The sequence below is a fragment of the Caloenas nicobarica genome, chromosome 2 (genome assembly GCF_036013445.1).
Source record: "Caloenas nicobarica isolate bCalNic1 chromosome 2, bCalNic1.hap1, whole genome shotgun sequence".
In the NCBI taxonomy this organism is placed as follows: domain Eukaryota; kingdom Metazoa; phylum Chordata; class Aves; order Columbiformes; family Columbidae; genus Caloenas; species Caloenas nicobarica.
In genome coordinates this window covers 87,247,845-87,274,362 of record NC_088246.1, presented here as the reverse complement: position 1 = coordinate 87,274,362, position 26,518 = coordinate 87,247,845, and the positions used below count along the sequence as shown (strand labels likewise).

The following is a 26,518-nucleotide window of genomic DNA, read 5'->3' as shown; positions in this document are numbered from 1 at the left end:
ACAGGAAAGGTGCCTGAAAACTGAAAGAAATCCAGCATCACTCCAGTCTTCAAAAACAGCAAGAAGGACAATCCAGGAAACTACAGGCCAGTCAGTTTCACCTCCATCCCTGGAAAGGTGATGGAACAACTCATTCTGGATGTCATCTCCAAGCATGTGGAGGAAAAGGAGGTTATCCAGAGTAGTCAGCATGGATTCACCAAGGGGTAATCATGTTTGACCAACCTAATAGCCTTCTGTGATAGTATGGCTGGCTGGGTAGATGAGGGGAGAGCAGTGGATGTTGTCTGCCTTGACTTCAGCAAGGCTTTTGACACCGTCTCTCACAACATCCTCATAGGCAATCTTGGGAAGTGCAGGCTAGATGAATGCACAGTGAGATGGATCGAGAACTGGCTGGATGGCAGAGCTCAGAGGGTTGTGATTAACGGTGCAGAGTCTGTTTTGGAGGCCTGTAGTTAGTGGGGCTCCTCAGGGGCCAATATTAGGTCCAGTCTTGTTCAACCTGTTCATCAGTAACCTGGATGAAGAGGCTGAGTGCACCCTCAGTGAGTTTGCTGATGATACAAAACTGGGAGGAAGGGCTGACACACCAGAAGGCTGTGCTGCCGTTCATCTGGATCTGCACAGGCTGGAGGACTAGTCAAAGAACCACCTAATGAAGTTTAATAAGGGCAAGTGTAGGGCCCTGCACCTGGGGAGGAGTAACCCCAGACACCTTTCTTATGAGGAGAGACTGAGAGAGCTGGGTCTCTTCAGCCTGGAGAAGAGAAGGCTGAGAGGCGATCTCATCAATGTTTACAAATATCTCAAGACTGGGTGTCAAAGGGATGGAACCAGACTCTTTTCAGTGGTGCCCAACAATAGGATCAGGAGCAATGGGCACAGACTGAAGCAGGAGCACAGGAGGTTCCATCTGAATATGAGGAGAAACTTCTTTACTTTGAGGGTGCCAGAGCACTGGAACAGGCTGCCCAGAGAGGTTGTAGAGTCTCCTTCACTGGAGACCTTCAAAACCCGCCTGGACACATTTCTGTGTGATCTCCCCTACATGAACCTGCTTTAGTAGGTGGGTTGGACTAGATGGTCTCCAGAGGTCCCTTTCAACTCCAACCATTCTGTGATTATTTGAAAGAAAAGGATGTGTGTGTGCGTGTGTTCAGAGCTGTAGTAGTATCGTTTCACTGACTTCCAAAAGTTCAGATAAAGTCAGTCATTTTTCATGGGTGGTTTGTTGGAGGAGTTTCCAGTGTGGAGGCTGTTACCATGTATTCTCTGTGATAATCAAACTTCCCAGGTATAAATTATTTCAGGTATTTATTTACCGACAATGAAGCAGGATTTTCCAGATACTGAATTGCAGTATTTGGAAAAGACTGAAGTCTCTCCCCTGTGCAACTTGGCAAGAAGAATATGAAGCTACTGGAATGAAATGCAACTAAACCTATCATAATCATATTAGCTTGAAGTGCTAGGTTAAGCAGAAGCATCAGTGGAATTATGCTTTCTTTGATACTGCACTGATTAATGGCAAAGTAATTAGGAATGGCAGTATCAGAGTTGATCCAGCTTGGGTTACTTCTGCTGTTCAGAAGTACAAGTAACCGTGGTCAAAACCAAAGCAAATGCTCAGTTTAGCACCTGACTTCAGTTGTCTTTATTTAAGTAGGTAGTAGTTTCACCTATTTGTGAAAATTCGTCTTAGAAGCTATCTTCCAGTCAGAGAAGATAGATGTATTCCTAGAAAGATGGTTTGTGGACCGTAGTTTGCCAGCATAGCAGTTTTGGTCTACCCATCCCTTATGTTTATTGTATTTCTCAACCTCCCAAGTAGAATGCCTTATTTGTATAAAAATTCACTAGAATTCCACAAGCAGGCTATTACTGTATCTGTTGGATTTTTGGCTTTTTGTGTCCTTTTGGCCCCAATATGCAAAAAGGACACAAACATTTCATACATGCATGTCCCCAGGATTTGCAGTTTTCTTGGTCAGAATCTTTGAAATTAGAGCGCTGCTGTTGTCTCTGTTAACCTTTAGCAGAATATTACTAAAGGGAGGTGAATACAAATGGCTAAATTGTTTGATTTGCTTTGACAGGAGTGAATAATCTTATGGTAAGTTATCATGTTTTATTACAACCTTATATATGACAGGTCGGCTGCCTGTATATTTAAACTCGATGACTGTTAGGGAAGAAGCAGTATACTCAATAAGCTACGGCAGTATGTTTCCTAACAATGACTCCATTGCTACGATTTAATGGTCATTAAGACAATCTTTAGATCTTGTTTGTATGTTTACAATGCCAGTGCTTCCTCTGTCACTTTTTCTTCAGAGATCAAGTTATGGGCCTATGATATTGTTGGCATTTATTCCTATTTAACAACTTGCTGCAATCATCTAGATTTGTAACAGGGAAGGTTAATAATGTGATAAATAGATGGGGTTTTCTTATATAATACACTTGAAGTTCAAAATAACTTAGAACTTTGGATGCTAATACATAATCCTAACAGTGACTTTGTTAATGTGTTCATTAATTTTGTTTTTATAAAACAGCTTAAAGTTTGATTGCATATAGTCCAGTCAGAGAGGTTACTCCAGCAGAATTAGGACTGAGTTATCCTATCGTATTGAAAATAGTGGTATTATTTATCCCACCCTTTCCTATAATTGTTTCCTGTTTTAAGGATAAGCTTCATTTCAGGTGTTTTTCAGTGGATGAATAAGAACAGAAGAATGAGAAACACATTTAGGAAATGTAATTCTAGGCATTCAGTGGTTGCTGTACAAAGTTGACATGTAGACTTGGGATTTCTGGAACAAGCTGTGAAAACTCAATGGTAACACAGAATGTCTCAGTGAACAATGAGATGGTTATGTTGTACCTTCCTTCCCAGGTCCAGTGATAAATTAGACTTCAGGAGCAATCAGTTCAAGGAGAAAGCTCTTGAGACAGTGAATTAGGTGAAGTCCAAGAAAGTTCATGGTATCAGTTTATCTGTAGGAAATACGCCAAATAGTAACACAAAAGGCAAGCAAAAGTTCAGCCAGAGTTGAGAGATGGACTTTGAGAGCAACAAGAAGAGCTGCTGCTGCTACATTAAAAGCAGAAGAATAAAGAAGGAAAAAATATGCCTGCTGCTGAGTGAGGTGGGTGATTTAGTTACCACCGATGCAGGTGAGGCTGAAGTACTCAGTGCCTTCTTCTCCATCAAGATTTACCAGGTCTTTGTACCTATCGACAGGATTTGGGGAGGAGAGGAACAACCAGTAGTGGAAGAGGCTCAGGTCAGGGAGCTCTTGAAGTCTTGACCTATGCAAAATCCATGGGACCAGGTGGGACGCATCTGAGGGTGCTGAGAGATCTTCTTGACATTAGAATAGCCATACTGTATCATCCTTGGAAGGTCCTGGAAATTGAAAGAGTTGCTCAATGACTGGAGAATGGCAAATGCTCCACTCATCTTCAAGAAAGGTAAGAAACATCCAGGGAACTACAGGCTGGCCAACTTCACTTTGGTCCATGGAAAAATCATGAACCAAGTCTACTTGGAAGTCATTTGTGGACATGTGAAAGTGCTGTTGTTGATTTGGAGTAGCCATCATGTCTGACCAACCTGATCACCCTCTCTGAAACGACTGGGTCTGTGAATAAGGCAGAGAGCAGTGGATATGATCTACTCCGATTTCAGCAAGGCTTTTGGCATGGTTTCTCTGCAGCAACAATTTTGTGTTCAAGTTGGGACGCTGTGATCTAGGTAGGTCGACTGCTTGTTGAATGAAAAACTGCCTGAACCTTCAAGCTCAGAGGGTAGTGGTTAATGATTCAATCCGTACCTGTTAAAAGTGGAGTTCCTCTATTCTGAGCCCTGTGCTGTCTCACATCTTGATCAATGACCTGGAGAAGACAGTGTACCCTCATTAAATTTGTGGGTGTCAGCAGGCTGGAGAGTATAGTCCACATGCTTGAGGGCAGGATGCTATTCAGAGGGGCCTAGACAGGGTAGAGTTACATGCTGACCTCATGAAATCCAACAAGGACAAATGCGAAATTCTGCACATGGAATGCTTTAACTCCCCACATTGGTACAGTCTGGGGACTGAGGGGTTGATAGCAGCTCTACGTACGTGACTGTGGCTTTCCTGGTGGACAGAGGGCTAAACTCGACCCAGCAGTGTGCTCTGGCAGTGAAGAAGAGTAACAGCATCTTGGGCTATGTTAACAGGAGCATCGCTAATAGATTGAGACGATGAATTTTCACCCTGTACTCAGTATCTGGAATATTGTGTTGAGTTTTAGGCCAGTTCAAGACAAGTGTTAGTAAACTTGAGAGCGAGTCCAGCTGGTGAGGCACAAACATTGCTGGGCTGGAGCCATTGCCGTGTGAGGAGGGGCTGAGGTAATTGGGCTTGTTCAGCCTGGAGACAAGTAGACATGAGAGGACCTAATAGTAGCTTTCTGATACCTGGAAGGAGGGAACTGAGAAAATGAAGTCGGGCTCTTTACAAGAAAAGCAAATGTCTTAAAACCACCCCATTTAATTGCTTACAAGTCCTTATCCTGTATGCCTTCTTGGGCAAGTTTAGGCTGCAAAAGTCTGATATGTAAACACTAGCTTCTGCAGGCAGAACACTGAAGCTGCAGTTAATGGTTGTGACAAAGTAGTACTAAAAATCCCAAACTCGAGCATCATCACAACTCTGCCGAAATTCAGGTGGCTTTCTGCATGTAGGCCTCTGTAAAGACAATTCCACAAACTGCCTGAGTGTTAACTGTGAGGAATTTTTCTAAGATGAAGTGCAATACATGTGGTACTATGAGCTATAATTGATTTTTAGATATGCCAACAGTGAACTAATGTTGGTTTGAGCAAAAATATACTGAGAATTAAATTTAAATCAGATTTAATATTAAAAAAAGACTTGGAGGATGAGAATTGCATCTATGAGTAGTGAAAGGTTACCCCTTACCCTAAAGTCCGAATCTCTCTCATGTAACCTGTGTGAACTAAAAAGAAAGGTTTAGAAATTTAATTAGGAACAATGAAACTGTAACCTCTAACTCCATGATTTTAATCTTGCAATGGAACTTCAAGAAAAAAATAGAAAATGACCATAGGGATGAGTTTGTATTAAAGGATACAGAAAATGAGGACAGTATTCCAGTTACTTTTTTTTTTTCTTCTCTTTACCCACATGTGTTTTTGCTTTCTGTAGGTATGCAGGCTGTTGAAACACTGTACGGTTTTGTGCCTTTGCGGGGTGCTGGGGTGTGCTGAGGAGCAGGTGAGCTGCTGATGGTGGGTTCAGGGTTATGGGCAGGCACAGCTGAGCTCCCCGCTCCCTGTTCCCGCGGTGGGAGCACCACATGGGGCTGGGCCCAGCACTTGCTGGAGGGGGAGGCAACAGTTGCCGGCCTGGCCCAAATGCGCCCGCAGTTGCGAATGAAAGAGTTCCCTATGTAGCCCATGTTTAGCTTGGAGTTAGGCAGTGTGTTTAGACTGTCTTTTTAAATTTTCTTTTTCCCCCCTGATTCTTTGGGGGATAATTGTTTCTTTGATAGGTTTGCCCACACGATGTTGGCGCAGGCAGTGTGTAGTACTACATAGATACTTACTGGCCTGTCACAGTGAGCTGCATTCATGTTCGGCAGTAAACCCTAGCATCCTGTTGTAAGTCAAATTGCTTACATAGTTGGCATAGTCTTACTGAAGTAATTGCTGATGTATGGAGCAGTGTTTCATGGTAAAACACTTTCAAGAGCCTGAGTCATGTTATAGGCATGTTGTCTGGAAATGGCTAAAAGAGATTCCTTGTTGGTTCCCTTTGTACTCTCATTTCCTGAACAAGAGCAGGGAGGTTCAGTAATTTTCTTTTTTGTTTAGCAGACTGAGATGGGATCGTGGTGGCCCTCAACGAGGACAGCCTGTGTCTTAGGTCTGTTGGGAAAGGTATCAGTGCTGCAAACTGACGTGCTTGCTGTGACACAGATCAAAAGTTTTCTCGTTTGTATAACTAATTGTCAGCAACACACTTCGTGATACACATGCCAGGGAGACATTCTGTTATCATAGCGAGCACAGGTAAAATAGTAGAAGAGGATCCTGTCTTTCTCAATGTGCTTAAAGAAAGCTTTTATCACTTTTTAATGAGCTAATTTCTGTTAGCCACTTTAAAAGAAAAAAAAACAAAACCAAAACATGCTGCTTTGTTTGGAAGTCCTGGAAACAAAAGGCAAGGTTCATGAAATATTGGCAAATGTATGCAGAAATCTGGAAATTATCTGTCTTGCTCCTAGTTTTGCTGTACAAGTTGTTAAACAAGTCTGTGGACGACCAGTGCTGACAGGGAAGCTGGAATCTTTATCTGTCCAAATGTGTCTATTGTACAGAACAGGAATGAGTAATGTTCCAGATTACAGTAAGAGAGAAAGGACTGTCTTAATTCAGGGTTGTTGGTTTTGAGTTCTTTAAGCACCAATGTAGCAATGTCTAATTTAAATTAAATGAGCATATTCCTTTTTCCTTGGTGTAAACTAGGTAACTTAGGTAATGCAGAGGCCAAATTTGAATTCAACTCTTCCTGAAACATTAGGACAATAGCCTATGAATAAGACTTAACTTGTAGTCTGATAAAACTGGCACTTCCAGAGCTGTCGTGGAATAGAGATGTTGAGTCACTTTGCCTAGAAGTGCTCCAGTTATGCCTGGATTTCTTGCACTAGCATGTGTGTGCCCTGTGCCATTATGACATACTGTCACTCAGTCTTGGAAAATGGCAATTAAACTGAATTTTTTCTGTTGTTTTTAATATCTTATTTTTGTCAACCCAACCCAAATGAGCTAGTCTCTTCTATCTCAGTGTAGTAATCTCTCTTACTCATAGTTGGCATTAAGAAGTTTAAATCCGTGGGTCATGTTATTATTCAGGTATGTTGGCTTTTTGATTGAGATGATGAAATAATGGAGAATTAGAGATCTTTAAGGTGAAATCGGCAGAATATTTTGTTCTTCTCCACTGTAGTTTATCTTGGGTTTTGTAATCTGGTGCTGTAGGCAGGAGTTGTTACTCACCCTACTAATGTTTAGTTTGTTCTCAATTAAATTGTTGATACAGAGCATTATCTAAATCTTAGTACATGTTGCATTGAAACGATAAATTTATCAGACAGTTAATAATTGTTCAGGTTTGTTTATATCTGTACAGTAGTAACTAGACAGAATATTGGGGCATTGTAGGATTTTTTGTTTTGTTTTGGAAAGGATTTCCTAGTGTTTTGAGATCAGGACAAACATTAAACATATCACTTCAGTTTTAATTTTTGAAGGCTGTGTGTATGTCGACTTTGATTTAGATCATGGCAATATCTTCAGGAGGATAAGCGTTTCGGAAACTGGGATGTGTGCATGTTCAGGGGTAAATAATTGAAGTATTCTGTTTTATATGAATATAAGCAGAGATGAAATGATTAAGAAAATAATTCTGTATTTTGTTATATACTTATGTGGGATCTCCTTGCTAGCAAATTCTCATGTACGTTGAAGCTTTTTATGTAACAGATGTTGTTATTGTACCATGATGATAGTAGAATTCTTAAAAACAAAGCATGGGATTAGGTCTACTGGTGATTCAAAAGCCAAAAAAGATTGCAGATCCTTGAAGTTGATAGCTCTAAAGATGGCTTTAATAACTCAGAATTGGTAATGCACGTCCTGCTAGTGTTCAGCTTCTACAATTGAAACAGTAGGCTTGTGTTAGATGAGTGGGCAGAGAGAAGGTTGACTGTTGAGTTTAAATTACATTGCATTGCATGTTTCAGGTTTTACCATTTGTGGTGTACTCTATGAAGGGCGGCTTAAGTCCAGACACTCAGGTGGTGAACTCTGTTATTTGGTTTTATTGGAATGTCGTTGTCTGAAGAAGAAACATTAGGCTGTTCAGATTATTAAACTGAAATTTTAAATAAGGAATTATAAGCCTTATTTATAATTACTTGCTTGTCATAGATAAATATATGAAAGATTAATAGCTTTATTTGCAATCTTGGTCCATTCTATTGTTGAGTTTTGCAGCTACAAGATTTCTAGTCCATGACTACAGACTTTTATGTAGCCAGGGAGGAGACTGCGTTTTTAAACTGTCCTCTGATCTGGGAACAGTTGCATCTGGGTATTACACAGGATTAAAGAGCAATCATTGTCAAAGCCTATTTGGTAGTAAATCCAGGCAGAGCAACTGTTAAGCAAACTGACAGTCAAGCAAACTGTACAGGCAGAAGATATGTGTTGACAAAGATGACTTGGATTTTGAACATGTATTGTACCTTTTTTCATCTGACTGCTCAAACACGACTAGTTGAAAAATGTTTTGACCTGGAAATAGAGCTTCCTGGAGAAGATAGAAACCTAGCAGTTATGGAAACTATATCAAATTCACTGGGGTCTTGAACTCAAGTCTTGAGTTTTTTAAATCGAGATTCATTTTTCCTGATAAAGGGATAAGGATTTAATTTGCTGTTGTTCCCAACCATGATTTAGTTTATCTATTTTGTTGGCCACAGACATATTGAGCCTCTGGGGTTTGAACAATGTGTTCTCATAAATGGGATACAAACAAAAAAACTGGTGTACTAATACTTCTGAATGGTAAGTCACTTTAATATTTCTTGAACTTTGTCTTGTAATGGCATGTTACTGTACAAGATTCAAAATTAAAATGAATGTGTAGCTATAATATGGTAGAATCCTCTCTACTTGCATGTTAGTTAATGACCTTGTAAGGTGGAGAAACAGAAAACAGAGCTATGGTGGGTGAATCTTGACAGTGCTTCTTGACAATGTGTCAAAGCAATTCTGTATTCTTTTACTCTCCAAATAGATGTGGGTAACACTTCATGTTTTAGCATGATGTAAGTGATAATGGTAGCTATGGTATTAGCTGTCATTCAAAATCGTGTGCTTGTAATGTTAGTCGTCTGCTGAACGGAGCATAAATGCAGATACCGAGCTCATTATGAAGAATGAATGCCTGTGGTGTGTTCTTGCTCTAAAGCTGCTGTTCTGGAGAGTGAAAATTCAGAGGATGGCATTGTAGCTGACTAGTGTAATGTAGTAATTATGGCTTTCATTATTTGATCTGTAATCTCCAGTGGCTTTTCAACAAGTGCTCTTGTCTGCTTTAGGTTAATTTTATTGTAATGTACTATTTTCATGATATTTCCCTTAAAATGTCTTTATCTCTTTTTGGAAGCAAGAAGAACTGCTGAACATCTTTCCCAATTGAAGACTTTAGTTGGCATATGGCATCCAGTTAACTTTGCTTGGACTTGCCACAGTGTATTAAAATCCAAACTCACAGCTGAGCTTCAAATGTGTGGTACCCCTGAATAGAAATATAGGGGTGCAGTTGGTTTATGTAACTTATTTCAGCTTCTGTTCATTTGGTGGGCTGGAATTTCAGAACTGCATCAGATCCATTGTCTGGTACTAGAGGCAGTTCTTAGTCTTTGCTAATATGCTTCTGTTCTACTATAAGGATGCAGAGATACCAGGCATATGTTAAATGAGTAGATCATATTTTCTCTTGTTTTTTGATTGTAAGTTTAAGCATAAAGGACTTTTTTTTAAAAAAAAAGTCTGCATTATACATTTCTTTTACTGTGTGATAGATTGATTTCTGTTAATTATAGGCAGTCATGTTGTTAGTGGTTCAGTAAGTTAATTGCGTTTTTGGGGACAAACTACAGGTTCTGCTTTCAAGACTATTCCACAGCTGAAATAATTGAACTGGTTTCTGTGTACTTTACAAGTTGGTTAATTTAACTGGAGTTTTTGAAGAGAACTTGCAGAGTTGCCCTTGGAGATAAAATAAAATACTGATGGTTCCTTAAAAAAATTGTCTAGGTGCTTGTTTAAACACTAAATTGCATTTCCTTTGTTTAAACATAGATCTGATTTAAGATAACTTCTTCAGTCATGCATTACTTTGTCAGCCTTAAAGTTTTTTTTCCTAATTCAGTTGTGTTTCTTACAAATTAATCATGTATCTGAGAGATTTTGATGGCTGTCACTATAGAAGTATTTTGTCTTATTTTTGCAGAATAGCTCTCCAGTCAGCTTATTCAATGTTTTAAAGTTCATAATGATTTGCTCTTGATGGAGCAGTGTGTTAGTAAGGAGGATGCTTTTTGATATCTCTGTGTCTTCATATTGGAGATGCACATACCCATGTGGATGGAGTGCCTTGATCTTGACCAATAACTGTCAGTCAACCTTCCCTTAAGGAAGGCGAAGATGAGTATTTAAACTTTTTTTTTTTGACAATAGCCAAAATATGCAAAATCAGTTACAGGTATTTGACTTACATGTATAAGTCTGTATGCACTTGGCTCGAACAAAGGGTTGTTTTCCTTCACCTTGTAGCTAGCTCAGCTGTCTGTCCTACTTTAAATTTGTATTTGGAAGTCTGCATATTTACCTGCGCAGTGTGTTGGGTTGTGTTTGTGAAGAGACTCTCTTCCTGATAGAGTGCAGGAGCATTAATTAGCCGTTGTTTTTTGAGGTCATGGAGAATTATATTTATATTGAATTTTTTTTGTGTATCATTCTCCTCCCTAAAAGTGAAACTTCCCTAGAATGTTCTTCTCTTAGGTGACACATCCATTGCAGTGGGGAGATCTTTGTTCAACTTCTTAATTTTAGCCAGTTTGTAAATCGACAGATATACTTGATAAACAGTATTTAATGCATCATAGCTTCTGTTCAGAGTACTGAATGGTGGTTAATCAAACTTAGAATCCCCAGTCTGCTTTTGGTAATTATCATAAAACTCTAGCTTAAGCTGGCACTGCCACCAGAAGAGACTATTCACAGAATTATGCCTTTGATAGTGCAATTGCTTGGAACTTGACGGAACCCATTCCTTGGCTTTTGCTGTGCACTAGTGCATGTGTGCACCCATGTACACGCACTGCCATCATTTAATGGCCTGTCAATAACTGTTTGTACAGACATCTGTACTAAAAAATTAAAATATCTTAGTTTCATAGTTGACTTCTGAGTTAGCACTTTAAGACTTAACGCTTAATAGTGGAGTATCTCCTTTTTGGAAAACTATAAGTAACTACAAGTAACTTTCCTCTAGACTTTTATGGTTAGTCTACTGACTGCAAATAGTTACTTCCTCCCTATCCTAACTGTATCATGTTGCATTAATACGTTTGATGGAAGGAGTTACAATGCCTGGTATAATTATGCCTTTTATTCAGTTGTAATCAGTTGGTGGGTACTGACTAACAAATAACAACACCAGGCTGAACTGGTAAAGTGGAAGCAAACTGGAAGCTTTTGCTTCCTATCTAGAGGGTCTGTATCAATTCTTTCTTGCTCTAATTGTAATCTAAGAGTGATTCAGTTTTGGATATTGGTAAACAAATATTCAGTGGAGGTAATGGGCTGTTGCTCAAAATCATCAGCTATTGCAAACCTTAGTTCAACAAAGTAAGGAAATCCCAATAAGCTCGACTGTCACATTTAATTGGAATTTTTTGGTGAGGACATATTTAATGTGGAATGGTATGCTCTAAATTGGAAAGATCAAAAAGATCTGATAAGGTCCGGGAGCTTATATCCACAGAAAGTCACAGAGCCAAGAGCTTGAAGAATGACAGTTCAACAAATAAGGATGTAAGAGTAGTAATTTGAAAAGTGATTGTAATGGCAATCAATTACCCAAAGAGGTCAAAAGCAGGCCTTGTGTAAGGATGGGATTATCTCACATCTGCCAGCGACAGGCTGCTTTGGTAGGCAACTTAAGCTTCTGATATTGGCCCTGTCTGAGAAGCATTTTGGACTCATTCAAGGTATTTTCTCATGCATTTAAATAAACTTTAGCTTTGATTTTGATTCTTTGATTAACTTTCTTTATAAAACAATAATAACAAAGCTATCAAGAAGGCAAGTAGAGATGCTGTGTTATGGTACTGTAACTTGGATCCTTAGCATCATCACGCGTATTGTTATTTCAAGCATAAGCAACGGAGTACAGCCTGTTAGTTCAAAATTTTGATTTTTGTGAGTCTCAGATACTTTGTTTTCCCCAGGTCTTGAGAAGTTAGTTCAATTTTTAGTCAGCTTTGAAATCAGGGAAGCTTTGTTGCTGCTATTAGTATTATTGTTCGGACATAAATCTAGCTTGCTTGCTTGCAGTTTCTTCTTTGAAGAGTTACAAGCCACAGAGTATGTGTTTGGTGCTAAGTTACCAAATACAAAACTAAGCTGAAATTGGAAATGTACTGATTTGAACTGGGATAAATTTGTATACAATTGAGTTGTATGTGGCAATGGTCTGTCTTCTGGTTCTCATGAGGAAAAAAATTGTACTGGGTCAAAGCATCTTTTGGAAGGGTCTCCAGGCATCTCAAGCTGATGTACATGTACTTCAAGTTCTGTTAAGTAACTTCTGGAGAGGAGTAGTCCTCCTGATAAATGTTGTGAAGAGTAAATGCATAGTAGATAAAATGTTCCCTCTACTTTTATTACTCTTGTAGTTGAAATAGTGCCAATGAACTGACCTGTCATTAGCAGGAGCAAGGCTGATGGAGTGCTAATGGAGGTGGAGCATAGCAGGAAAACCGTGTGCATAAAGGACTTAGTAAGAATGTTCTTGTATATTGAATGCACAAGGAGATGCTCGTCATACACACTTGTGCTTAGTTAGGGAAGCATGAGGGGAGGCTGCTGTGATGTATCAGCTATCAAAATTTTTGGGAAAGCTTTTTAGAGAGAAGTTGCAGTCTTCTAACTGGATGCTCCATAACACAATGTTTTACTCAACATACTTTCCACTGTGCTGAGGCTCGTACATACCCATTACCTGTCTGTACGCTTTCAAATATCCAAATGACTTGTGCTGGACAAGAATGTGATACTGCTTCATGTTCAAGCTTTCAATAGCTGCCTGGATAAAAAGACTCAGTAAACCTCTGTTATGACTTAATTTCTCAGGATTTTTTTGTTTGTTAAATAATAGTAGTTATGAGATTTTTGGCAATTTGAGTGAGATATTGGGGTACAGGAGTTCAAAAGCAAATAAGAATGCTGCTGCGTGACTTGTCTACAACAAAAGTGGCTCTATACCAAAAGTACTTCAGCAGAGAGTGCTTCTTATTTAGTAATGTGTAAAAATGAAAATATTTGCCAAACTAAATAATGTTTCAACTCTTGCTGTGCTGTACTACTGTCATAAACTTGTGTTTTAACCTGATGAGATAGTGTAAGAGGAGAGGGGGAAATAATAAAATAAAGGTGAAAACAGCTGAAGAAAAATTGAATTTCACATTTGTTACTGTTCTACTCTACAGAAGGTAATATTTGTAACTAAGCTTGCCGGGTCATTTAGAAGTACATCTATGGACTGCTAATTGGTTTTAGAGTTTAAAATCTTCAGAGACAGCTTGTGTATCTTTAATCATGTCAGGAACTGAACAGACAAAGGTAGAGGCATTGTTAAATCTTACTTAGTGCTTTTAAAATACATTGTAGACTTCTGAAGTAATGCATTTATATACGTGCCAAAGTGCATTGCTGCTTTTTAATGCAATTAAAATGTTAGCTCCTATTGTTGTCTCAAAGAACTTCTCCAGGAAATCACATGCATTCAGGATTTTGTGTAGAGTGAGTCAGTGTTGTAGGAGATCAACAAACCCATTTTAATTGAGCTTAAATAAGGCCGTTTTTGTGAACTTAATTAAAATATTATAACTTGCAGTGCTTGAATCATTGTCATTATCCTGATTTGCAGATAATATCACATGGTATCTATACCATACTAAATAACACTTGGTAAGTCTGAGCATGTTATTTAAAGGCATGGATCAGAGGTGCTATAACATGCCCATGTGATGAATGCCCTCTACTGAAATAAAATAACATGGAAAAAACATTTTCTAGTGGTGGTATTTTGCAGGTAGTGTTACAGAGGTGGGTGCCTGGATAGCTTAGGCATATAAGATCTTTGTATTCTCCATGTTCTAGAAGGCAGAAGAATAAAGCTGATGAGTGAATACCTGCTGCTTGTGCTAATAGAACAGTAACCATCTGCACTTTGTGATTTGGATGAATGCAACCGGGTCCATAGACTTCATGTTAAAACTTTGAGCATGAAATAGTGGGAACTCACAAGTACTTGTTAGACTGGATTTTGTTGTGCTGGTAAGTAGTTGGAAGTGGTAAATTGCAGTCAAGTTTAAATAGCTGCTTTTTTTTTTGGTCTGTAAAATGGGGAAGATTTCGAATGGGGGTTTTGTTTGTTTTTTTTGTTTTTTAATTGAAGCAGAACTAGATTAGCACACTTGTGAATATAATGCAATGCCCCTACTTCAAGTAACTGTTGTTTCCAAAAATATTTGACACTGTTTTAATAGTTTTCAGTTCTTGCAATCTGCATACAAATATTTAAGCTACAAACAGTTGGATATCTGAATGCCTTTGGAACATTCTATCTACAGACTTCTGCCCTCAACAGCATTACGAGCCACTTGCTTTGTCTCATCTGTCTCAGTATTGCATAGGCTACGTATCCTTAATGAAGATGAGCTTGAAGCTCATTTACTCATGACTTGAGGTGAGGTGATGAGAAATTCTTCCCTGGTTTTGAGTGCTGACTTTTGGGGGTATGCTTCTGACCAGAGTTGTGAAAGTGCACATGCTGCATTTATAGTAACGTGTATCCATTTACAGAAATGGATGAAAGAGAAGGCAAGATGTTAATCTTGTTTTCATTACAGTAACATAGAAGGAGCTTAAGTGCAGTTCACGGAGAACACCCAGCCTTGGTTTAGGTTAAATTTGTGTACTTCAGTAGCTGTGTTCAGTGTAGCTCTAATGAGATTCAGGCTACTTGCCTTTGTCATCTGAAGGAAATAATCTGCTAGAACGAATTTGATAAATGAAGAATGAAACCTCCCTTTCTTAGACATGACAATCTGCAAAATCCTCTCTGTTGATTATAGAGTCAAAATCCGTTTGCAAAGCAAAACGTGGTAAAGGTCTTTTGTTTATAATAAAATTTGCTAGAGCGATCAAATGGGGAGGATTTTCAGCAGGGTGGGGAGAGAAGGGTTTGTTTGACTTGAGATCGCTCATATTTCTGCCTCCGTAAGGTTTGGGGGATGGAGCTGGGGATGCAGCGAGTGGCAGCGCTCCTGTGGGCTGAGCGATGGCTCAGCCCTGCACAAAGCTGGTGATGTAATGTGTGTGCTGCTGCGGAAGCCGCGCTGTCATCCCCTTGCATGCAGATCCAGCCACGCTGCCCCGCTGCCCAGCCCGCACAGGGCTCCTTTTTGTCTCAGTAAAGCGATTGCTGCTTTGCTTTCTTTGCCTTCTATTGTCTTAAGGCTGTATTTTTAATTAACACGGCATGTGTGTTAAGAATACATAGGCACCTGCTCAGAGTAATGCAAGCCGTAATTTCTAATGTAATCCTTGAGCAAACGGGGTGGGTATTGGACGTCTCTTTTGGCATTTCATGCAATCTTGCTCTCCCTTTTAAAGGCAGGAGGGAGGCAGGTTGCTGTTAGCAACCACTCACATATTATAAGTTAAATATCCAAGCTTTAATTCCCCTGTGGACTCCCGAGGTTTTTTTTTTGGTTTTGTGTTTGTTTTGTTTTGTTTTATTTTGGTTTTTTTAAAGAATTGGTTCATTCTAACCAGTAGCATAAGTTAATCAGTGTCTTAAATAAAATCAGCCCAGTAAAAGGATAAAAAAGGAGAGCAGGGAGAAGCTGTGGTGTAAAACTTTATTTGCCCCCCTCTAAATGCTTCTAACAGCCACGCATCTGAAGCTAAGGGCTGTCTAAAACAAGCTGCAGATGATTCTTTTTCTCTGTTGTTTGAATCAATATGAACTTGACTGGTTTTATGATGCAGGATGAAGAAAAGTGTCTCCCTCTTCCTCCTCAGGCTGATCTTTTGTATGTGCACTGTAACGTAGCAGAGAAACTTGGATTCACCCTACATTGCCTGTGTCTCAGTGCTTTTAGAGCTTGAGCTCCTTACAGCTGCAAACTACTAAAACAGGAATTTGAAGGAATGAGCGCTGTGCACAAATCAAGTTATTTGACATACATCTTGTTGCAAACTGCTACTTTTGCCACAGAAGGAATATAAAATGTCGTGCAAAAAAACGCAAGGCGGGGAGGAAGGAGTATTCAACAAAAAACAGTTGTTTAAGTACCAATGTCTCAAAGTATGAACGTAACCTAGCCTAATTTTTACATATGAATCTCCATGAGGTAATGAAAGTGTTGTGAAAATGTGTGCATATTAAAAAAAAAGTGGAGGAAAGAAAAAAAAAAAATAAAACCAGTAAATGCCTGATCTTGGAGTCTGTAAATGATAGGAAGCCCAAAAGCAACACTTTGTGCTATAAAAAGGCATTTCCTCTGAGGAATATGTAATCTGTTTTTTTGATATTTTTGGTTGATTTCAGGGCCGATGGAAATAGTTCTTCCTATTGTTGCTCAGGATAAAACAATGCAGGCCAATTTTCAATCTGTTTTAACTTGCTTATTTTGACTGTTCTTGCTGTAGTCTTCATCAATTTCAGTGTGGAAAGAGATTTCTCCAGATGGTGGTTTGGAACAAGAGCCAAAGGACATGATCTAAAATGTTATGTTCCAGCTGTTGCTGCACAGAATTTAGAAGCTACCACCTCTCACTCAGTCTGTGTTTTGAACAGAAAAATAGGGAAAATAGCTTACAGACCTTGTTGTTAAAACAACTGCATGTTAAACCAATCTTTTGTAGGAGACTGGGTACCTTCCTGATAGCACTGACAGTTTAGACCCCTCAAGCCATGAGTGTCTGTAGCAATAGTTAACAGGGGAAAAGTCTGGCTGCAGTGAGAGCAGCCTGCCGCTGCAGTGTTTGAACACCACCACAAAAAGGTTTGCCACCTCAGCAGGGCAGTGAATTTGAGTACTACAGCGCTTAGAGATGGATGAGCAGCTCCCACCAAAACAAATGAACTCCCAACAATATCAGCAGGACAGCGGAAACAGGTTGTACTTCCCCAATGGATAGATAAATTTAAGAACACAGTTCCCTTCACTTCAAAGGGAAGAAACTGGTCAGGTTTTGATTGTCATCTTAAGTTTCAGTTGAAAAACGGATGTTTGTACTTCTGGCTTTCACATTTCATAGGATCAAAGGGTAATTCAGGTTGGAAAGGACCTCACTACAAAATATGGATAACTCTAAGGTTTCTGTTACCTGATTAAAATAAAATTGCAGGTTTTTAACAAAGAGATTTAGGATTTGGAGTTTTCTTCTACTTACATTCTTAAGGCAGCTCATCAGTAAGTTTTGCAGTACACACCTGAGGTAGCCAGTTTCCTGGTAATCACCCTTTCCTAACTGAGGAACAGATGAGTATGTAAGCTTCCAAGAAAAGGGTGGTCACTCAGTGAATTTGATCTTGCTTGAGTATTTGCTGGAAGCTGCACTAGTAGTAGCCTTTTCTTGTCGCACATCCCTCTATGTGATTTGTGCTCCCCTCATAATTTATAGCCAGGTGTCAAGACAAACCACAGAGCTGTTAAAAATGATAAAACAAACTCTCTTACACTTAGCAAAAATGCCAAAAAGTGGTAGTGGCTTAAAGAGCTAGTAACCTTCTAATGAACCTCATTTTCTTACTTCAAGGCAGTTTCTAAGCTGTCCCCTTTTGTGAGGTCTGAGTTGCCATGTGGTAGCACTGTATGCCAGCTCGGTACTGATACAGCGCAATTCCCTGCTGCACGTATAGGATGTGAAGCAAAACAGGAAAGGGAAGGACATTTCTGTGAGCTGTCATGATTAAAGGGACGTATTGAAGGTGTAATGTTTCCTGATGAGTGGATCTTGAGCCTGATCAGAGCTGGAGGAAGTCAGAAGCATACTCACATCATACTCCTGGAATTGCTTTAAATTCAGGACTGGTTTCTTAGTGTTAAATGAATAGCTGTTATCTACAACAAATCCTTTGCTCAGGATCATGAGTATGGCTGCTGGAACAACACTGAAATCATGCCCCTCTGGTTATATACCTCTAGGCCGTGTCCTTGTTGGAGTCACCTGGAGGCTTTGGAATCTGAACCTAGGAAAAGCGAATGAAGAAATGATGAATGCCAAGGTTACTAATGTTGCCTGGTGATCTGTATGTCATTTAAAAAAAATTGCTGATAGTTCCTTATTTGCTCCTGAAAAGAAAGATGCATGGTCTCAAAGATGCCATGGCAGGCATACGTAAAAGTGAGTGTTCCTCAGATGAATTGCTATTATACTTTTTGAAACTGGTCATCTACAAGTTCATGAAGCTTCAGAGAAGAGAAAAGAATTGCAGTCTTTGTCATAATTTCCCTGAATTCTCTTGCTTTCTTGAAATGTGAAAGATGGTGTGAGATTGCTGAGCAGCAATGAACATAAGCAATGTCTATAATGGGAAGTGATAACAGTGCAGTTGGTGAAATGACAGCTCTATTTGTTCAATGAATCCTTTACTTGTATACAAAAATATGAATTTATAGTTAAGCCTATCATAAAATTGAAATCGGTACTTAAAATACTTCAGTTAAAATCAAGAAAAGCTATCAGTAATCCCATACGTGCACTAACTGTAGTTACCTTTTGCTTCCATGTGCCAGCCCTTGGTGTTGTATTCTCAATTAGTGCTGGTTTTTGCCATTTTCTGCTTTATGAAAGTTCAGTTTTCTTTCTCATCTTTACCTCAGTAGTCTCATTTCATTTGTAAACCCAAGAACTCGTGGAGTTCAGCAATAATTTTTTCCAAATCTGATTGAAGGAAAGAATCAAATGATTCTACTGACTTCAATCTTCTGGTTTCTGTGTAGTAACTTCCGAGCAAGGATGTAAAAGGCTTCACAATGGCTGCTTCTCATATCTTGCTTTAAATTATTTTTCATGGAATAATACTATCTTTAGAAATTTGCCCACTGTCCTATTTTAAAAACCTCTTCATGGCAAAATGGGAGAATAAGAACCTGCTTTGTGCTCTCTCTTTCTGGACATCTGAAAAACATAGGAGGCAGTGTATAAATTAACTTCTTGCAGCTGAGACTTCCAATGTACAATTGTTAACTGATAAACAAATTTGAACAAACCTATGAATTTCCAGGGCTTAAAAATCAATGTCATCATCCTGTAATACGGGAGAGGAAGGGCAAATAATGAAACCTTAATCAGTCTAATAATGCAGGAATTTTATTACATTTGAACTTTATTCCTTCTTTTATTTTTTTTTTCTTTTCCTCTTTTTACTGAAGTAGCAGGAAGTCAGTTTATCTTGAAATGTAGCTAGAAGGGCTTTATAATGAATGGGAGGAATAGCTCCAATTTCAGAGTTATGTATTTGGTATCATTCATGCTATGAAATAGAGAAAGTGCTTAAGACAGCAATATCTTATATTCTTTTTGCTTAAAAGTTGACTAGCTACAATTCTGAGATTTTCTGTTCCAAGGTGAAGCTTAATCAACACAAAGGGACCAGTAGGTGGAAGGAGGTATGCAGAATGGTTCACAGTTCCTGCTGCCTTACCTAGATGCAAGAAGCTGTTGCTTTGCTAGGAAATGGTGTCTTCTCCTCCTGCATGGAAGTTGTTTTCTCTTCTAGGAAATACTTATTTCCACTTACGACTAACCTGAATCAGTCCGACAAGTACCTAACTCCCTGATTACCTGAACTGTGGTGTTAAAGTGGCAGTTCTGAGTGCCTCTATTGCATTTTCATGTGGTGGGGTTTTTTGTGTTTTGTTGTTTTGTTTTTTCCCTTCCCACACAGCTTAATGTAGCATGTGGATTTTTGAGCAGAAGCCTACCAGAGCGCAGGTCCTTTGAAACAAAGAGGGTACTCTGGAAAATAACTTGCTGAAAGAGGTTCCTCTGGTTCGGAGTGGGATTTCTGTCAAAGAAGAGCTAGAGATTAGCAGCCTGGCAGATGAGGTGCTTGATTACTGTTGATGACATGACACATGGAGTCATTCTTCTGAAGTCTGAAGAGAGCCTAAAGTATTGACATATTCTGGGTTGAGTCGGCTTTTTTTGTTTATGCCTGTGAAAAGATCTTGGTTTTATGTTGCAAGGTGAAAAGCAGTTCCATTCTTAAAGGTGTGAGTTTTCAAGATGAGAGCATTCCCTTTTTGTGTGTTTTTCTAGCTATGTTTCAGAAAAGTTTCAAGTCAGTTGTGTGTGACAGCAATGGATGAGTGCTTCGTCAGCCCCTTAGCAAAGAGATGCTGCTTTTAGCCTCAATTTCCGAGTCTTTTTGGTGTCTTAATTTCTGTTTCTGTAATCTATATTGCCACAACTGAACGGTGCACATCACTGAAGATACCTTCAAGGTAACAAAGCCTTCCGTGTTCCTGGGGCAGCGATGCATCTTTGGGGAAGCTCTTTCCAACGTTGTTTTGTATCGCAGTTCTGTCATCAAATCATTAGCTTGAAAGATGTTTTTAAGGCAATTTTATGTGTACCTTTTAATTGTGCGGCTGACTAGTTACTGATCATTGCAGCGCAAGATGATAAACAGTTACCTCGTTTCCTGTGTCTTAAGGACACCTCAGCCTTAGACTGGTACAGCATTTGGCCTGGATGGGTGAGCTGCCACACAGGGTACCCAGTTTCTGTTACTGCTCTAAAGGTGACTTGCTCACTGTGTTTCAGTGTCTGTGGGAAGTTTCAGCAAGTTGGGTACCCAGGGGAGCAGCAGATCACTGTGATTTCCAGGCAAAAGGTGTCTCCTCTATGCTGGGTTATGCTCCAGTCGCCAGGGCAGGAGGATGTGCAGCTCTGCAGCCAGATGCTCACCGTGGGATTTGGGGGTGCTTGCAGCCAAAGAGAGAGGGGGCCGTCCTGACCATTTGGGTAAATGGTGCTTGGAAACCTCCTAGGGGTCATACCTCTACCCAGGAATGCCATCTCTTCATGGGTCTTTCAACTTGGATAGGTTAATATGTTGCAGCAAAATATCTTAGCTTCGTACAGCATGAGAAAAAGGATCGGTGTAGACAAATTAAATTTAACTGGCTGATGGTGTCTTCTGGCTCTGAATTTGTGGGGGTGAGGAGGAGGTGGTGTATTTGTGGGAAAGACTTCTTAATTTTCCAGTGTACACATCTGTATAAAAAGTTTAGGTAATGTTCTTTTTCTTCTTTCTTGTTTGCATGTTTTAAACATCTTTAGTTGTGTGATACAACACTTCAATAACTGCTCTATGATAACAGACTGTTTTATTAGAAGGCTTTATTGCTGTAACTCAGGGGATTGTGTAATCCTGAAAGCTTCATAGGGGAGGGAAAGAATCTCCTGAATTGAAATGGACTACTTAGTTGTGTGTTAGTTAATCTACTAAAGTTGAATATTAATTAGCATAATCTGAGGTTCCCTCCTGACTGGTGGTTACGGAAAAGTGTCTGTAAGATGTAGGAGACAACAGAAGGGCATATGCTTCCTATTAAAAATGTGAAGCTGTAAAATGAGTATTCCGTTAATTGTCATTGAAAATGTCAAGAAGGGTTTTCCCATTAAAGACTAAAATTATCTTTACAAGATACTGGCATAGGATTTATTATTAAAACCCACATTTTTTAAGTAAAAAAGCCATAATAGGTGAACTGGATAGTGAAAGGAACATCACAAATACGTGCCGTATACGCATATACATCATGCTTTCAAAAGAGAAGCCCGTGCCGTGGGAATGAAAGCCCAAGCTGTGCAGGCTCAGGTCGTGCCACCAATGCGGCCGTGCTGCTGTCACCGGGTCCGGTGTCCCCAGCCCCTCTGCTGTCCCCGCTGCGGCGGTGGGGCCGAAGGAGCTGCGGGCACTGGCTGCGGCGGCGGGAGCTGCAGCCGCCCGCCTGGGTAAGGATGACATCACCCCCAGGAACATGTGATGCAGCCCGCTGGCGCGGAGGCTGCTGAGCTGTGTCAGGAGAGATTGGTGCAGATATTTATGGCATTTCATTTGAGTGCGGTAAATGTCCCCCCCTTTATTTTTTTTTTTTTAAATGAAATCCTCATAATTGCAAATATTTTGTGGTGTAGAGGCTTTAAAAAAGGGGGGAGGACCTACCCCAAACCCTTAAGACCTGTTTATATTGCATTTTTTTGTTTTTTTTTTTTATTGCTCTGTTGAAGACACAAGTATAATACTTTCTTGCTGCATTCATCCTCTTTGCTCCCCAGCATTCTTTCGTCAATTGTAATCCCCACAGCCTTTCAGTTAAGCTTTAACACTATAGAACTGGAATAAAAATAGGCTGTTTATAGCAGCAGGAATATGATAATCCAAGGCAGTCAGCCTTAAGGATATGCAGATCCAGAACATGAGCCAAGCACTAACGTATTTGCTGGGGTGTTTACCTTGAGCAGCCCCTTAATAGTCAAAGAAATGTTAGCTAAATGTTTCTCGCTTCTTACATGCCACAGGCAACATAAAATGTGCAGCTACTCCGCATCATCTGGGGTGAAGCAGTTTAAGGGCTTAGAAATCTGAGCAAGGAAGTTGCAGTAACATCAGTGTCTTGGGTAATTTTGAGCTAAGATAGACAGCAAAGTAGAGCACTAGTTTCTGCATGCTTTTTAGGTGAGGAGAAAGTGTTTTCTACCTCAAAATTTACTGTAAAGAAAAGGAATTGCCATGGTTGATATGAAAGCTGAGCACGCTAATTTGGCAGTAAGCTTATGGTGGGTAGCTCAAAGCACATTTAAAAAAAAACCCGAACTAACAATTCTGGAAGTGCGCCTGTATGCCTTAGCAGTCAACTGAAGCCCAAATATTTCAAGGTGGGAAAAGGTGTTTGCTGTTTTTTTAGATGAGATATTTAAGCCCGAGATTTTTTTTCTTGAAGTCTCATTTAAATCTGTAGTCCATACGAAATGAAAATTTAGGAGGAACAAAACTGTAGGCAGTTTCAGTAAAAGGTTGATAACCCTTAGTCAGTACTCTGGAGGAAGGAATAATGCAAGAAGTTCGTTTGGAGCTGTTTTAGACTCCAGAGAGTCTGTGGGCAAACACGGAAGAAATATCTGCGTCTTTCTGCTACTTTGCTGGTCTGGAGTTGTTGTGTAGTTGCAAAATATTGTCCATCGTGTAGACACCCTCCATGCAGCATGGTTACCCAAGGAACCAGTTTTCCTGGTCTAGCCTTTCTGAGAATGTGTATCAAATTTGGGGTTTGTTTATGGTGTTCATGGGAAAATGGGGAACTAGGCAATGGCTGGAAGAGGATTTGTTTAGTTTTCTTTTGTTTGCAATCTGTGGGTGCTGAGACAATGTCCCGGTTGAACAGTTACAGTGAACTGGAGGGACTCGTGCTCACAAACATTTGTCTAAATGCATTTTTAAACAGTTGTGGTTAGTCTGTAGTTTTCCATGGACAATCCTGTGTGCTGCTTCACAGTCCTTTCCTTTACAAAACTTCCTGCCATCTAAAGTAAACCTCTCGCTGTAATTCTAGCTGGCTTACTTTTGCCACCACTAGACCTTCATGTGTTTTGAGGACTGCTACCGTGACTCCCCTCAGTTCTTCAGACTAAACAGTGTCATTCCATTTAGTCCTTCTTCATAGCCCATGACACATAAACAGCTTGCCATGTTTGTCCCCTGAGTGTTCTGTTTGGTGTGTCCTGGGTCTGTTTTGAAGAGTAATGCCCATAACTAGATACCATAGTGGCACAGAAGTCTCAGTGTTCCTGGCTGGAATAGAGAACCTGTAAAGTAATTTACACATATGATGCCCTTATTTACATACTTATGTTACTTGATGACAGCAGTATGATGCCTTCAGGTTTTGTATCTTAATTGCACAGCTCTTTTGTTAAAGCTCAGAGCCTGAAACCAGAGGATATGAAACATTTAGATATTTTTGAAGAGGAAGAGAAATGATGGCCTCCCTGATGGCCATGAATGACAGCTGCTGCTGCCATCTCTAGAGGGATTGTGACCCTTTTGCATAGAGGAAAGCCATTATTTTTTAGAAAAGCCTGCCACATGTACACCAGAGCTTGCTCTTGTCTGATTTCCCTGAAACAATAAATAATTAAGAAGCTTATTTTACATTCTAAATAGCTCAAACTGTTGCTTTTAAGGAACACAACTACTGTGCTGTATCAGGGTATTTGGACTGTCTTACTTAACAGCACTTCTGGGATTCAACAGTGATAGCGAAGTAAGTGTTTCCCCTTACCCCAAAAGAGGTACTTTCTTCAGAAATGAGATTTTGAAAAAAACACATGAATCCAAAGAGCCTGGGAAGGATCATATAGAGAGTTCGGTGTGGGTACAAAATCACACATTTTTTGTAAGATGAACAAGATTGGCCCAAAAGGGGCCAATTCTGTATTGTACAGGTGAATGTGGAGTATAAGGTCATCAATAAAATGCTGCCTAACTTTCCTTTATTAAAGAAGGGAGGAGTTTAGAATCTGGCCGCAGAAATGTAATGGAAGTAGAGAGGAGGGACACGCTGGTGGTGTGCTGCTCTGCGACAGTGTCTGTAATCACTCACCGTGGGGAACACCTCAAACTCCATGGGTGTACAGAGCTAGCCTGACAAAACGTGCTCTGTTATAAAGCACTGCTCCTGTCAGGCAGCAGCAAAGACATGGTTGGGAGCTTTATCTCCTAATTCTGCTTACAGAAGTGACATGAGGAAGGTTACATGTAAATAGTGTTGGGGTTTTTTGGTGGGTCTTTTTGTGTGGTGTGGTTTTGGCATTTGGGAATTTCTGGGGTGATTTTTTGTTTTGTTTTGTTTTTTGTTGGTTTAGGGGTTTTTTTTCGACTGGTAATTGTTCTGAAGGTACCTATTCTTATTAGCTTGATATTACTCCTTTCTGCGGGAATAAAAAGTGAAAGTGGGATTTGGAATGTCTAAAAGCAATAGGATTCAACTGACAGTTTTTGTTTACTGATGAAAAAGGCTAATTCCAGTATCCTGTTTTCTACCAAGGCTTGCTGAAAGACCATGCTATTTTTGTTAAGCTAGTCAAAACAATGATTTGTTCTGTAATACATTTTAGAAGTTTATTTTTTGCAACCTTTTACTGTAAGGTTATCTTAATTCCTATAGTCATAAAATTCAAATTATGTTCCAAATGTAAATGTTATACAGTGCATTCATTAAATGTAGAAGCTGAGCTTGTCTGAATTTCTTACTAACTACCTTGTCTTTTCCTTTTTTCAGGGTTTCGCAAAAATGATGAAATGAAGGCTATGGAAGTATTGCCAATTTTAAAGGAGAAAGTTGCATACCTTTCAGGTACGTTTTTCTTCTTCTGTTGTGGAATGCATAACTATATTGTTAGTCACATGTAAAATGGTCTTCTAAATACTTTAAATATCATTACAAAAGTCATGGAAAGCTAGGGTAGCACCTATTCCTGTCAGATATCTCAAACACAACATGAGCATTGTGAAAGGATCTGTAATAAAGCAGGTACATGTCTTGTGGAATGTGGAACATACTGCTTGTTGTCATCCCAGTTGTGTCCTGTCTGACCTACATAGCCAACAGCATTGTTTAAAACAACCTGCTGTACCATAGTAATATTCTGTATTTTGGATTCTTCTGCTGTAGAGTTTTACAGAAATGACTTTGTTACTGACCCATCTGAAGCACTGGAGGAATATCTCTGTTGCAGAAGTGAAACTTCAGAGCATGTCCTTTGAAGCACACTTGGTATCTTCATGGTGAAATGAGTTAGCACCTAATTTTAGCTGTTTCCAGCATATACCTTGAAGTTGGTTAGTTACTTCAGGAGGAACAGCAGAGGATTTAGAACTGGGGTTTAGATGGATTAATACTATAACATATTCTATAACTTGATAAGTAACTTTACTTGATGGAATCGTGGCTGAGGTGCATATTTTTGTGAACTGCATTTTGGGTGTGACTTTCTGAAGTGTTGCCAAATCTGTCAGGATTAAACAACATTGTTCTCTTTGCCGTAATCTTAGTGTCAGATTTAGAAGACAGTCTCAGATTTGAAAGGAGGGATTTTTTTTAATAAATAATTTGTCAAGAACTCAAAAAATAAAGCTCTTATCTGTAAATATTAAAACACAGAAACTGATCCCTGAAATTGTATTCTTTATATTCTTTAGTGGTTTTTTTTCTCTGCATGGAGGCAGATGCTTCCAAGTGCAGTGTGTGTGTGCGTGTAGTTCACAGTATTTCATCCTGTCCACTCTGCTGAGACAAGTAGAGCTGTAAAGCAAAAAAGATGATTTTTTTTTTTTTTTTTTAATTTCAGAAGGTTCTGATAGCTCTAATGAATGATATAACGCACTGACCAGAGCCAGTTTCCCTGGTAGTGTTGAACTGCCAATTCTTCTGCTTATGAATTGTAGTGGTGGTGAAGGCTTGCTTAAAACTGTATTTTCAGAGGGAAAGAAGAGGAGAAAAGGGAGTTAAGCATGGTATTTCAATCCCTCATTACTCTTTTTTGGACCTT

General features: G+C 39.5%; 1 protein-coding gene across 1 annotated transcript in view; it reads left to right on the top strand.

The window, feature by feature from the left end:
* TRIO (trio Rho guanine nucleotide exchange factor) overlaps positions 1-26,518 on the top strand; it is a 255,708-nt gene that overhangs the window by 47,240 nt on the left and 181,950 nt on the right. The window contains 1 exon segment of the mRNA XM_065629284.1: positions 25,249-25,323. Coding sequence (XP_065485356.1) covers positions 25,249-25,323 — 75 coding nt within the window.